The 15,285-nt window shown below is 46.3% G+C and overlaps 1 protein-coding gene across 2 annotated transcripts in view; it reads left to right on the top strand.

Annotated features, from left to right (window-relative positions):
- ANKS6 (ankyrin repeat and sterile alpha motif domain containing 6) overlaps window positions 1-15,285 on the top strand; it is a 68,003-nt gene that overhangs the window by 50,648 nt on the left and 2,070 nt on the right. The window contains exons 13-14 of one of the 2 annotated variants that reach the window (XM_011993761.1): window positions 3,938-4,054; window positions 12,745-12,872. In XM_011993761.1, the coding sequence (XP_011849151.1) occupies window positions 3,938-4,054; window positions 12,745-12,849 (222 nt within the window). In that variant the 3' untranslated portion in view covers window positions 12,850-12,872. Of the gene's footprint in view, window positions 1-3,937; window positions 4,055-12,744; window positions 13,952-15,285 lie in introns of those variants that run through there. The other variant, XM_011993762.1, reaches the window with a different exon arrangement.

Here is a 15,285-nt window from a genome sequence, read left to right as displayed (position 1 = left end):
GGCTCACTGCAAGCTCCGCCTCCCGGGTTCATGCCATTCTCCTGCCTCAGCCTCGCGAATAGCTGGGACTGGCGCCCACCACTATGCCTGGCTAATTTTTTGTATTTTTTAGTAGAGATGGGGTTTCACTGTGTTAGCCAGGATAGTCTCGATCTCCTGACCTCGTGATCCGCCCACCTTGGCCTCCCAGAGTGTTGGGATTACAGGCGTGAGCCACCGCACCGCTCTAATTTTAATAACTCACTCACCTAGAAGTTTCTGCAGCCTCTGGGATCAGGGAGGGAGCTGGGGCCTGAGGCGGTGCCATGGGGAGGGCTGGCAGCCACTGGCTGAGGACCTCTGTGTGTGGTAGGTTCATGTGAGGTTAGCTGAGGCAGTGCCCTCATCTCTACTTGACACAGGTGCCTGTGCTTGCTGGGGGCCAAGCTCAGTGTCTCTTCATTTTACTTAGTTTCTCTCTGGCAACATATGAGCTGGTTACACTGTAGGGGTGCACTCTCTATATGGACCCACAACCCAGTGTTTTCCTTGGAGGCTTTAGTAGGACTGAGGTTTTAACCCTGCTGATTGCCACCAGACCCAATCACCACAGCTTCATGGGTACTTCTCAGTCCCTTGCAGAAACTCCTGGAAGTATCTGGCATGTAGATAGCACTTTTCCCTAGTTTCCAACAGTAAACAATTCTCTCCATTAATATGCACTTACAGTCAATCAGTGAGAATTTGGAAGAGGAATGAAGTTAATTCATGTTCTTATCTTACCACATTGAAGCTAAAGACAGACTAATAATTTTCATCTTTCTACCTGTATTAAGGTGGATTTGACTATGTGTATTGAAAAATACCAAAATAATGGTACCTTAAACAAAAAATAAGGTGATTTTTTCCCACAGAAAGTCTGGAGATGAGTCATCTGGCCCCTTTTAGCTCTCTGCTCCACCCCCACTAGTATACGTGGCTTGTATCCTCAAAGTCCAATATAGCTACTGGAGCTCCAGCTATCACATCCACATTCCAGGCAGCAGGATGGAAGGAGACTGAAAAAGGACGCATTCCCTCCTTTTTAAAGAGACTTCCCCAAAGTCCCACACAGTCTTTATTATATCTCATTTACCAGAAGTTTATCACCTGACAATACTGATCTGCAAAAGAAACTCAGAAATATGTTTTAACTGTGTGGAAATATGCCCAGCTAAAAATTGGGATTCTGTTGCTTAAAAAATAGGGCATGAATATTGAAAGGATACTGGGATATTTCTGCCTCATTCCTGCTACCCCTTCACAAGTAGTCATAGGAGAGGAATTCCGTCTTTGGTGCTCTCCACCTAGAATAAGCCCTGAGAGTTTGGCATCTCCCAGGGTTGACGGAGGTCAGAATTGGGAAGGTCAGTGCAGATGGAGAGGCAGAAGATTGATTGATTGATGCAGTCATTCATTCATTCAGTCAACAAACACACACTAAGTACTTGAGACCCTGCCCCTGCCAGACACTCTGCCAGAGCCGGGTGCTGGGAAATGCAGATGCCCAGAATACTCTGGAACCCAGAGAAGGGGTCTGTGAAATGAGGGCCAGAGAAGACCTGGGTTGAGAACTAAGCTGAACTTTGGAGAAAGAGGGGGAACGGACCTGGAAGGGCATCTGGGAAGAGGGAGCAGGATTCATTGAGGGAGCCTGTGGTACTCTGGCTTGGCTGGGACTGGGCCAAGGCCAGCCCATCAGGAGGAGGGAATGGAGCTTGACCAGGCAGGGCCTGGACAGCGTGGACTTGCTTCTGTACACCACGGGCTTGAGGTAGATGCAGGCTGGACAGGTCTGTAGCCTCTGGTATGGAGGTGGACAGGGGTTGGAAGGGCAGAAGGGGAAGAATAACTGGGAGGGAAAGACCAGTTAGGAGGTGGAGGGCCCCTCACCAAGAGGGCAGGTGCTGAGGACGTCAGAATCACTGAGGACTGGCCATGGTGCCAGGCTGGATGTGGGGTCCCTGCTAGGGGTTGGGATTGTGGGGAGAGACTCGTGTCCAGCAGGACTGGGGCAGGTGGTTTCCATTCAAATGGCATCACCCATCCATTCAGCCCCTCAGCACTCCGTGAGCTATAAAACACCCAAGAGATGCCAGGAGCTTACTGTTGCCAGAGGGGTGGGGGTGCCTGCATCTCAGGGAGGGCTAAGGATGGGTTAAAGGAGCAGATTCTTCCCCAGTGACTCAAACCTGGTTCGAGGTTTTTGTTTGTTTTTAATCCAGAAAAGTAAAATGACTGTTAACAGAGAAAAGGAAAGATGGGGAGCAGGGAAAATTTCAGAAAGAAAATCTCTATCCCTACATAAATCAAATGTTTTAAAGAAAAAAAATTTTAATCTTGTTAGGTATGAGGAAATGTAAAATAAAGCCTGCTTATAAAGTGAAAGACTGAGGATTTTCAAGAAGTTATGCAAGTTTCATTTTAAATGGCACTAGCATATCTCTAAAGTGTGATAGTATCTTGTAGTTTGTAAATGTAGATCGTAAAGCTGTTTGTAAACTCTCTTTGTAGATCTCGCATCCACCCTGTAATTTATATGGTGGGACTATAATTTTTCGGTGGGGAAACTGAGGTAAGGCACCTGCCCAGGTCCCCCGGCAGTGAGTGGGAATTGGCACCCTATCTGTCTCCAGGGCAACACAGCCTCCTTCTGCTTAGCTCTGGCTGAAGACGTGGGTGTGGGCAGCCAGTTCTCTGTCCCGTCTCCCAGATGAGCGCCGTTGTTGGAGTCTGATTTGTGAAGCTGTAGCATTGTCTGCAACAGCATCTCCCCAGGGGGAGGGGCCCAGACCGGGGACCCAATGCCTTAATGCTTAGGGAAGTGAAGTCATGTTAGCAAGAGGGCTACTGCCCTCAGGAAAAGCCCATGAGGGAGGCCAGGAAATCTGCGGCTGAATGATGTGGCATTGTGGAGAAGGGCGAAGATGCTGGAGCCCTCTGCCAGGGTTCAAAGCCAGGCCCTGCCACTTACTGGCCATGTTACATTGAATGCTAAAAAAAAAAACTCTGTGTGTCAGTTTCCCTGTCTCCAAAGTGGGGATAGTGATCTACCCCGCTGATGTCATGAGGGTTAAATGACTCAGTCTATCTGAAATCCTCAGAAGGTGCTTTGCACACATAGTGCTCACTGCTCTCCTCTGGTCTAACACTGAGACTGGCTTCCCAGTGGACCTGGATTGGATCCTGCCAGGTGTGGACCCCTATGCCAGAGGCCGTTGTTGTCCGACATGCAGGGTGATGGATGTGCTTGCTTCATTGGAGCCCCTTCCGACCTTCCCTCCACCTTGCCGTAGAGGAACAGAAGCCAGTGGAGCAGAGGGCTTGATTTCCTGTCCAGGGGCCAGGCAGGGCTGACAGAGCTATCAGGATCTCACCCATAGAAACCAAGGCTTGCAGTTTTGAGATGCCCTTATTCTGAGCTCTGCTCTCATTCTCCATGGCCCTCTCTCCTTTATTGCTTCTGCTTATTTATTCACTCTGTCTTTCCACAGTCTGTCTCTGTCTCGTGCATGGTGGGGGAGACGAGGTGAGTACTGCCATACGTTTGCACAGTATCCGACGTTGTTAAAAGTACAGCAACATTGCAGTTAACTTTTCTAATAGCAGGTCTTGGATTTCTCCTGTTCTAGCCACCCAGATGACTATCTCAGAGACTTTCCTTACTTGGCTCATTTTAAGGGTCTTCCTAAAATGCATCTGTTCAGAAAATCCAAGAGCCAGATCTGAGGAGAGTTCGTTTTTTTTTTTAAATGTTTTCAACAATGCTTTAAAGATAAAGTCAGGACTTAGAAGTAGTAAATCATCATCAGTTTACTACTAATAAGCACTCATAGCTCATAATCGTGAGATTGCTGTTGTGGCTGGGAAGAATCTGTGGCATCCAGCAGATGGTGGCGAATCCCCTCTCTCTCCCCAGGTGGACATGGAAGCGTTCCTCACACTGACTGATGGTGACTTGAAGGAGCTGGGAATTAAGACAGATGGGTCCAGGCAGCAGATTCTGGCAGCGATTTCTGAACTGAATGCAGGCAAGGTACTGTTCTCTGTTTCTTGTATTTCCATGTTTCAGACATCTGAGAGCTTCACCAGGGTCCTGGGATCTGGAGAAGGTCTTACTTCCTCTCCTCTGTCATATCTGACAGTGAGCAAGCACTCACTGCCTCCCAGCATGGCCTCTTCCCCCATAAAGTTTCTCCCCAGATTGAGCTGAAATCTTCACTTAGCTAATTCAATGCATAGGGCTAGGTGTGGCCCTCGGGAGCGCTGTGAAAGCAGAGCCTTCGAGCCTTTGACACAGACAGGCCCTGGGGTCAGGCTGGCCTGGGTTTGAATCCCAGCTCCTTCACTTACTCACTGTGTGGGGTGAGGCGAACACCTCTCTGAGCCTCGCTGTCCCCATCTGTAGGGTGGGGATGATGGTGTTGTGTCAAGGACTAAAATGCTCAGCAGAGCTCCTGGCACACAGACAGCCGTCAGTCACTATTGTCGGCTTGCCACATTTTTGTCTCATGTTAAATTTCTCATCAGCTTTAAAGCTAAAAATATCAATGCTCCCACCCTGCGCCCACCCAGAGCCACACACACACCAAAAACAAAAAGAACCACAGAAATAAAAAAGACAAATCACCACTCACTTTGCAAGCTTCATTGTAATTGCTGTTCGGTTTTTGGAACTCCTTTGCTGTCTGCTTTTTTTCTTAATATAGGGTGGCTTTTTTTTTTTTTCCAGCAACAATGTGCAGTGGCTATTTACCTGCTGCTTTTTCACACTTTGCCTAACAGCTTTCCACTTGCTGGACAATAGTCTCATGCCTGGAATTTTGTTATTATGAATATTGCCATAATGGACATCTCTGCCTTTTTACCTTTCCTTCCTTCCTTCCTTGCTTCCTTCCTTCCTTCCTTCCTTCCTTCCTTCCTTCCTCCCTCCCTCCCTCTGTGTTCCACAGTATGCAGAGATACCAGAGAGCATGGCCACTTTTATGGTTCTTTATGTTGCTGGACTATGCACAGAAATATTGAACAGACACATAGCACCAGCAGCAAATAAATATTTACATGGTACTTTATCATCTGCAAATCACTACATATGTTTCCTCATCAGTCCTGGAGACAGCCCAAGGAGGCCGGTGTCCTTACACTTACTTCGTCTGGCTGGCAAGGGTGCACAGTCTAGGGAGGGGAGCATGGTGCCCAGGTCACACAGTGGTGGGCAGTGGAGGGAGACTCTAAACCCAGGCTTCCTGGCCTCTTTCTCTTCACCTCTCTGCAGCACTGTGCTGTGCAGAGGCGGCTCCTCTCAGCCCTGCCAGGATTGGAGGCGGTGGTTTTTGTTGTCACTGTCGTCATTCCTATTTCCTGCCTGAAGACTACGAGGTGATCCTTCAAAGGGATGCCCTTAGCATTGCTTTGGGCATCCCAAGGCCAAGTAGTTTTCCTCCAGTCTTTACTAGTTACTTCTCCTCTGTAAATGGCCGGATTCTAAACATTTCTTGGTTGTTGCATGGGCCTGGACCACCTCACTTTACATATAGGGAAGCCCAGGCTCAGAGTTGGGCAGTGATGCCTGACTTCCGGACCAGCACCGCTTCTGCTCTGCTGTTAGATGTCAGCGGGGAGGGCAGGGGGGTAAGGCAGGTATGGAGGTTGTCAGAGGCAGGCAGATCTCGGCTGTTAGGAAGGGCATCATCCAAGAAACTGAAGCCTGAGGGTGGCTCACAGAAGGCGAATCAACCAGAACAATCTCTAAAGACTGGGGCATCGATTTAGTCATGAAAAAGAGCCTTTATGTCTCAGGCACCGTGTGGGTATTGACCATTCAGAATCACTCTGTGCCTCGCGTTGTGTTCTGAGCATGTCATACATTATAGTCATTCATTTAATCCTTACGAAAGCCGCTGAAGTCAGTTTCAGTTTATAGATGAGGAAACCAAGGCTCAGAGAAGTTGAGGAACTCACCCAAGGACTCCAGTTGCCTCGGTGTAACTAACCCACAGCACATAAAGGAGAGGCAGGTGGTGCTGTGAGAGCTCCTGGCTTGGAGTCAGGGCTGAGAAGATACCCCTGAGGGAGTGGCAAGGCAGCTGAGACCTGAAGCAAGAGTGGAAACCAGTAGAAAAGTGTGGAGCAGGCAGAGGTAGGCACATGTGCCAAAGGCCCTGTGGTGAGGTGTACAGTGTGTTTGAAGAATAAAGGAATGACTGGCGCATAGAACAGGAGACATGAGATGTGGGGAAGCCCAAGGGACAGAGCAAGGCACCCAGGGTGGTAAAGGATGACGCCATCAAGTAAGGGAAAGGCCTTTGGGGAGGAGAGGTGGCTGAGGGATGGCGGGGTGGTGAAGGGCTGTGGCCCAGGCGTTAGAGGAACGTTTCTCCTCCTGGCCTCCAGAGGCCAGATGTGTGAACCAAGGAAAGAATGGAGTGGGGAAAATCCAAGCCCCAGTTAAGGAAGAAGGACAGAAAAGGCTCTGGAGGCAGGGCCAGTGAGAGGACAGGCCGGGAGCTGAGCCACCGGATAGCAACTGCTAATGCTTCCAGAACCTCCCCTCTGCCCTCTGTGACTGTGTCCTCCTTGGCCCAGGATCACAAAAAGCAGACAGACTGGGCTAGTTTGCAAACCTTAGGAAACTTAACTGACATCATCAGAGTGAATGATGTGACATCTTGAGCCCATCCTGATAGAGGACATTGTTCTTAAAGTTTATACAGACTACAGCCTTTTTTCAGTTTCCTCTCAAATTCATCCCCCCTTCCCCTCATTCCCTGTTCTATGACAGTCTGCATCCTATACTAAACAGGCCCCATCAGGAGAAGCAGAAGGGACAGCTGTTAGTGGTCCTACTTAGGGGCCCAGCTCACCAGCTCCCAACCAAGAGGCCCAGGTGCCTGTGACATGCCAGGCCAAGAGCACCACTCAATCCCACCCATGTCCCTCCAGCAGGCAGCATCCACCCTGCAGTCAGGCAGTTCCACACAGTAATAGGTACAAGGAGAAGGAGCCGATCTGAACCACCTCCCTGGAGAAAGACCCTGTTATTCAAGAGTAAATATAGTACCAGATAAAGTCCTCTGAAAGTGAGGACCGTGTATCATCATGAGTCATCGAGAAAAGGCGTGTTTAGGAGAAATGTAATAGTACAAAAGCAAATTTAACTTCTGCATTATTCTAAGTTAGCACTGCAACTGTGTGCTGGTTCTCAGATGTGCAAAGAGCTCCTCAGGCCAAAGGTGGCTTCCAAGAGCCAGTTCACTGCGCTTACAGCCTTCAGATGCTCTGGGCCTTGGCTGTTCTAGACTGGACTTGCCTGACCTTGACATCAAGGGTTCCTGCCTCTTTGGTTTTGCTATAGGGCATGAACTTCTCTTTGTAACATTCATACTTTTTCTTTTGCAACTCAAGCTTGGCCAACCAAGAGAGAGTACCCATTATGGCTCTCGTGCTCTGTACACATTGGAGAGCCTAGACCAGGACACATGAGATGGGGAGACCCAGCTTTCCTTCCCTGCAGTGTCTTTCTAGCTGTGGCCCACAGCACACTGATGGGTTTTAGAATCCATTTAATGGGGCATGAGCAGCACATTTTAGGAAATAGAATAGAAAATAGCAACATGCTTTTGCAGATAGAAAGGACAAAATGTTTCAGTTATATATGTTTACATGAAAACAGGGTGTGATATAAAATGCATTTTTTACACAATCAATAAGATTGAGCATTTTGGCCTAAAATTTTTTTAAGTGAGTATTAACCAAACACCTGGCTCATAATATAATAACATCAGCAAGTCTTATTAGGCATAGTAATATTAGCAAAGCTTGTGGACTCTTAGCCTGCAAGCCATATCACTTCCAGATGAACCCACCCCAGTACTGGAATTGTAATGTGTGCTCGAGCCTGCTCATTAGTTTGTTAGTTTTGGACGAGTTACATATTGGAGGTTTACCAGAAATGAGGAGTTAGTTGGTTCTAAGTCATTGTTTCTTTCTGTTGCCCTTTTTTTGTGGTTGTCAGTGCAGTGCATATGATTTTATTAAATTTACACAGTACCAAAATGGTGAAAAGAATTTCTTTAAGAAATCACAATCCAATCGCTCAGAGGCCAACACTGTTCACCTTTGGGCAGATTACTCTGTAGTGTTTTGTGTCCTTTTTCTTTGTTTTTTCTTTTTTAAAGAGATGGGGTCTTCCTGTGTTGCCCAGGCTGGCCTCAAACTCCTGGCCTCAAAGGATCTTCCCACCTCAGTCTCTTCAGTAGCTTGGATTATGAGCACGCATCACCACACCCTTAAATTTTTTTAAAAATATGACTGAGATAAATTTGGGTCTGTAATTTTATCTCCTGCTTTCTTTAATATGAAATATATGCAGCTACTCATGTCATTAAGAACTCTTTTTCATATAAATTTGCATAGATGTGCTAAAATTAATTTTTAAAAAATTCCTACCTGTTGGTTATGTAGATTTTCAAACTTTGTGTAAATGGTGCTGCAATGGACAGCTTTGTGTCTAAGGCCTTCTAATCATCTCCTCACAGTAGATGTCTGAAAGTGGAATTACTGAATCAAAGAGGCGGAATCAAGGTATATGTACGTCTGAATAACTTTCTGGAAAGAGCCAGTGGACAGTTCCACTGGCTGTGAGTGTGTGAGAGTTTGTTGTTCGTTTCACTGCAGCTTTGCCAGTATTACATCAGTTTGTTTTTTAATCTTTATTAATTTGATAGGCAAAAAAAGGTACCTTGTTTTCATTTGCGTTTTTTGAAATACTAGATAGGTGAACCTTTTTTCTACATTTAATGGCTGGTTTTTTTTCCCTTTTGAGAGTTATCAGGCAGGTCCTTTGAAACTCAGGGGTTTTTAAAGGGCAATTATCATTATCATCTTCAATCAGTTGTAGATGCAGGAAACAATTACGGTTTTAATCATCTGCAGCTCCCTCCTAAGGTTAGCAGGCAGCGAGGGCCGGAACCCTGTCTTGCCCTGACCTCATTTCTCAGGCAATTAAGGCTAAGGTGGTGTTTAATAATAAAATTGTTGTCAACCCTTCCATTTACACTTTAGCCCTCTGCAGTTTGCACAGTGCCACCCCATTCATTATCTCAGGGTGAGCTTCAGTGCAGCCCTGGCAGGTCACATTATCCCCATTTTACAGATACTTAGTGGAAAAGGGGTGGGCCTGGGATGCTGGCGCTAATCAGTGATAGAGTGGGGATTCCAGATGCTCTGACCTGGCATCCAATGCTCTGTCATACCCTCCAGCCTTTGGATTGTGTTGATGGAATCTGGAGGGCATTTTTCCAGCTTATTTAAAATTGTTTGGATGGGTTGGGATGAAGGGAGAATCTTACTGTCCTCTTGAGTCTAGGAGGCCTCATCAGCACAAGACGTGTCTGTGTGGGGGTCTGGAGAGGGGCCCCTCTGGCCTATAGGGAGCCCATGAAATGAAAGAAAGTTTGAAGTCTGGGCTCATTCAGTGGATTTTCCCCCCTTTTCACTCTTAGTAGAGAACAGTCTGCCAGAGATGATACATTTTTAATTTAATTTACATTTTGACCATATTTATTAATTTTTAAAAATATGTTTAATCTGCTGCTGCCCTCTGAGGATAGGACCTGTCTGCCTCCAGCTACCCACACAAGGTCTGATGGGGAAATGTGCTAAAATTAATTTTTAAAAATTTCCTACCTGTTGCTTATACAGATTTTCAAACTTTGTATAAATGGTGCTGCAATGGACAGCTTTGTGTCTGAGGCCTTCTGACAATCCCGTAGCCATCACCTGAGGGACTGTTATCATCCCTGTTTTGTAGATGAGGAAACCAAGGCCCAGGGAGATTAAGTATCTTGCTCAGGGTGACCCTGCTAGCAAATGGGAGAAATGGGCTCTAAACCTAGACTGTGACAGGGTCTCGCTCTATTGCCCAGGCTGGCCTTGACCTCCTGGGCTCAAGCAATCCTCCCACCTCAGTCTCCAAGTAGCTGGGACTACAGGTGCATGCCACCATGCCCAGCCCAGTCTCTGTTCTTTGTTGTTGTTGTTGTTTTTAATTTTTTATTTCCATAGATTATTGGGGAACAGATGGTGTTTAGTTACATGAGTAAGTTCTTTAGTGGTGGTTTGTGAGATTTTGGTGCACCCATCACTCAAGCAGTGTACACTGCACCCTATATGTAGTCTTTTATCCCTCACCCCCTTCCCATCCTTTCCCCCTCTGTCCCCCAAAGTCCATTGTATCATTCTTAATGCCTTTGCGTTCTCCTAGCTTAGCTCCTACTTACACGTGAGAACATACGATGTTTGGTTACTTCAGTTCTGAGTTACTTCACATAGAATAATAGTCTCCAGTCTCATCCAGGTCACTGCAAATGCCATTAATTAATCCCTTTTTATGGCTGCATAGTATTCCACCATATATATATGTATACACACACACACACACACACACACACACACACACACACACACCCCCAGTTTCTTTATCCACTCAATGATTGATGGGCATTTGGGTTGGTTCCATGATTTTGCAATTGTGAATTGTGCTGCTATAGACATGTGTATGCAAGTATCTTTTTCATATAATGGCTTCTTTTCCTCTGGGTAGATACCCAGTGGTGGGATTGCTGGATTAAATGGTAGTTCTACTTTTAGTTCTATAAGGAATCTCCATACTGTTTTCCATAGTGGTGGTACTAGTTTATATTCCCACCAGCAATGTAAGTGTTCCCTTTTCACCACCTCCATGCCAGCATCTACTGTTTTTTTATTTTTTTTGTTATGGCCATTCTTGCAGAAGTAAGGTGGTATCACATTGTGGTTCTGATTTACATTTCCCTGATCATTAATGATGTTGAGCATTTTTTCATATGTTTGTTGGCCATTTGCATATCTTCTTTTGAAAATTGTCTATTCATATCCTTAGCCCACTTTTTGATGGGATTGTTTGTTTTTTTTTGTTGTTGATTTGGTTGAGTTCATTGTAGATTACGGATATTAGTCCTTTGTCAGATGTATAGATTGTGAAGATTTTTTTCCCGCTCTGTGGGTTGTCTGTTTACTCTGCTGACTGTTCCTTTTGCCATGCAAAAGCTCTTTAGTTTGAGTCCCAGCAGTTTACCTTTGTTTTTATTGCATTTGCTTTTGGGTTCTTGGTCATGAAATCCTTGCCTAAGGGTTTCATGTAGAAGGGTCTTTCCAATGTTACCTTCTAGAATTTTTATAGTTTCAGGTCTTAGATTTAAATCCTTAATCCATCTTGAGTTGATTTTTGAATAAGGTGAGAGCTGAGTATCTAGTTTCATTCTCCTACATGTGGCTAGCCAGTTATCCTAGCACCATTGGTTGAAAAGGGTGTCCTTTCCCCACTTTATGTTTTTGTTTTCTTTGTCAAACGTCAGTTGGCTGTAAGTATTTGGGTTTATTTCTGGGTTCTCTATTCTGTTCCTTTGGTCTATGTGCCTGTTTTTATACCAGTACCATGCTGTTTTGGTGACTGTGGCCTTATAGTATAGTTTGAAATCAGGTAATGTGATGCCTCCAGATTTGTTCTTTTTGCTTAGTCTTGCTTTGGCTATGTGGGCTCTTTTTCAGTTCCATATGAATTTTAGAATTGTTTTTTCTAATTTTATGAAGAATGATGGTGATATTTTGATGGGAATTGCATTGAATTTGTAGATTGCTTTTGGCAGTATGGGCATTTTCTCAGGATTGATTCTTTCCATCCATGAGCATGGGATGTGTTTCCACTTGTTTGTGTCATCTATGATTTATTGCAGCAGTGTTTTCTAGTTTTCCTTGTAGAGGTTTTTCACCTCCTTGGTTAGGTATATTCCTAAGTATTTTATTTATTTATTTATTTATTTATTTATTTGCAGCTATTATAAAAGGGGTTGAGTTCTTGATTCGATTTTCAGCTTGGTCGGTGTTGTATAGAGGAGCTACTGATTTGTGTATATTAATTTTGTGTCCGGAAACTTTGCTGAATTCTTTTATCAGTTCTAGGAGCTTTCTGGAGCTGTCTTTAGGGTTTTCTAGGTAAACAATCATGTCATCAGCAAACAGCGACAGTTTGACTTCCTGTCTGGTTGCTCTGGCTAGGACCCAGTCTCTGTTCTTAATCTCTGAGTATTGATGCCTCTGAGCCTGGTATGCAGTGATGATGTTTTCTGGGCTTAACGGAACATTCACATCCACCCTCTTTTCTCACCTGAAAATGTGTGTATAGGGGGCAGGGGGCGTTGTAGGAATAGAGTGAGAAGTGAATCTCTGTGAAGACAAATCTGGCAGCTTTTGGGCAAAGGGAAGCAAAGGCAGTTTAAACTCTTATCCTGTAGCAGAAGGAAACTGGGCTCCCGTTGAATTTTCTGAAAATCTGAGGACTGGAAAGATGCACAGAGGCACAGGAAAGGAGACCTCGAATCTGGGCCATGCGACTTGGGAAGAGTCAGTCCTGCCCCGGGCTCAGCCTCCCGCTCTGTCCAGGGGTTTGGGGTCCTGCATCCCAGGGCCTCTGCAGCATTGACAGGCTGTGATGTTGGGTGCTGGGGAGATTCTGACTCAGTATGTTTTTATTGAACTGGGTACTCTTTCAATTAGGTAATTTATTTTCCCCGAGACGCCCATGGGTTTTTCAAGTATGAGTTGAACATTAACAACACTGTGTCAATTGAATTAATGGTTAAAAGGTTTAATAAGACTTTCTGTGTCTGTTTTCAATTTCCTCCGCAGGGACGCGAGAGACAAATTTTACAGGAAACCATTCACAACTTTCACTCTTCCTTTGAGAGCAGCGCCAGCAACACCAGGGCCCCTGGCAACAGCCCCTGTGCGTGATCTTCCTTCCCGCAGCCACCAGCGTGAGCTCTGAATCCCGGGACCCCTTCACATGGCCACGGCCCCAGCCCTGCCCCCATCACACTGCTGTTCCTTAGTCACGTTGTTCCCTTTGTTCGGGATGCCTGCTTCACATCCACTGCATTCGTTGGTAGTACTTGTTGCTGCAACGAACTTCAACACACAGAGACAGATTCCCATGTAACAGTCCAGTGGGGGTGCTTCTGGTTGGCAGGTTGGTTCACTCAGTGATGCAGGCACTCAACTCCTTTCATCCTGTGCTCCGCCCTCCCTGGGAGCCTCAGAGTTTGCTTCTGGCTGGCAGCAAGGGAAAGGGACGATGGAGAAGGCATGGCTGCTTCTTACCTGCTTTGCTCTTAACCGACACACATCACTCCTGCTCACGTCCCCTTGGCTGCTGTTAGTCATGTGACCCCACCTGGATGCAGAGGAGGCCGGGATGTGCAGTCTCCACATAGTGGCTTCCCAGCAACAACTTTTGACTTAGATGGGGGGTATGTATTATGGTGAGAGGTTAGCCCTCTTGCCACATCGTCCCTTAAAACTTCTAACTTGTCCCTCCTGGTCCAAGTCACCTGTCAGATGGAGTCTTTTTTGACCCCCTTTCAGCCGCTGGGTCCCTCAGTGCTATGTGTGTGACTGCTCTAGCATTCCACTGCCCCTGCTGTGTACAGCTTACAGCATGCGTTCAAGATGTGTATGTCAAACGCGTTTTTCTTTATTGCAAAGACAGTCTATTATAGAAGGAAAGAAGTGGAGGCCTGCTTTGTGGATCCCTTCTTCTTCCTAGCTTTCAGTTTCCTTATCTGCAAAGTGGAGGGTCAGACCAGATGATGCTCTGGTACTCCACAGTGCTCACCCGTATCACTGCAGGGCTTTCTGCACTGAAAGTGGAAGCAGAAGACTAATGGGTCATATCGTGAAAGTCCTCTGGTGCTCAAAGGTTCTAGGCAAAGAAGTGAAAATTTGGAATTTTTTCTACATCCTGTCAATGCTGTGTTCCTCAAAAGGGAATTGTCTTGTGTTGTTTCCTACCGTATCATATTATACTAAATTAGAGTGGCCCTGACTTTTAAAACCCGGTGGCTTTCTGAAATATTTTCCAGTGAGTGACTAATTCCGCCAGTGCTTGTTGCATTTATGTTAGATACCAGGTGCCGAGTGTGCAGACACCATCCAGAGCCTTCAGGCTCTCGACGGGCAAGAGAACACCTGTAAATAGATGGTCCCGACATTGAGAAGCAGCACGGTAGAGTGGGCAGACCTTGTGCTCTGGACTCAGGTTCAAAGTTCAGATGCAGCTCAACGGCCTCTTATTTGGAGCTGAGAACCAGTGTGCCCAAAGTGCTGGGTCTGCACAGAATTCTAATCTCTACCCTGAGCAGTGCTGAGCCACAAGTTGGTCTCCTTGGGAGGTGCCATCTCTCATCTGTCTCTCCCCCAGCCATGAAAGCTCACTCCCCTATGCTGGCTTTCAGAGGATGTCGTTATCTTACTGCCCAGAGCCTCGTCGTTTTCTTCCCCTGCCCTGATAGTGGGTGTTTTTCCTCTAAATCCTCTCAGCCTTCCACCCACAGAAGCCAACTTTCCACAGGACTGAAGACAAAGTATTTCATTTAGCTGTTACTGACAGACACCTATACAAAGGTTTCTCATGTTCCAGCCTTTTTAAGGAGACAACTCATTCATCCCCTACTGTGTGCTGCAGCTTTATCTTTGTCATTCCATCCTCATGGCCACCCTGGAGGGGGCATCGTGTAACCTCATCTCGCACATTGGGAACTGGATGCTTAGGGAGAGGGAAGCTGCTTGCCAGTTAAACAGCCCAGAAGGAGCAGATCTGGGCTCAGAACTGGACCCGGTGGGCTTGCAAGCCTGTGCCTTTTCCACTAACTCCTGTAGACTCTCGGAGCTAGAAGCACTTCAGATTCTTGTTTTAATTTACTGATGGCTTCAGGGGTTAACAGTAGGCCTAGAATTGTTTGCCTCTGAAATTCATGGCCCCTGACGTTACGTACTTTGAGGTTTTGTGCCTGCTTTTTGCTGTGGTGCTGTTTTTTTCATAACCATATACTGGTATAGCTTCCACTCAGTAAGTCTGATTGAACACCAATGATACACAGCTGTGCCGGGGGGTCACCTTTCTACAAATGTAGACCTCCATGAACTCAGTGGATGACCCTGGATGGAGCGGGGCTATTCCCGTTTTGCAGACAGGACAGCAGAGGCTCCAGACAATGCTTCTCTTTTCTTTTTCACTGGACTCAAGTGTCCAAGGCTTTTCCTCCTAGGAAGTTTGTGTGCTGGTTCACAAGAGGTCCCTGGCACCCTTTCTGGGCATGTTTGGATGCGGATGATAGGGAAGAGAAAGGGCACCCCAGCGGGGACATGTGCGCAGGCAGCACGGAGCGTGCA

Source organism: Mandrillus leucophaeus, unplaced genomic scaffold (assembly GCF_000951045.1).
Source record: "Mandrillus leucophaeus isolate KB7577 unplaced genomic scaffold, Mleu.le_1.0 Scaffold433, whole genome shotgun sequence".
NCBI classification, from domain to species: Eukaryota; Metazoa; Chordata; class Mammalia; order Primates; family Cercopithecidae; genus Mandrillus; species Mandrillus leucophaeus.
The sequence above is the reverse complement of the archived record's forward strand: the minus strand, read 5'-3'. Positions and strand labels throughout refer to the sequence as shown.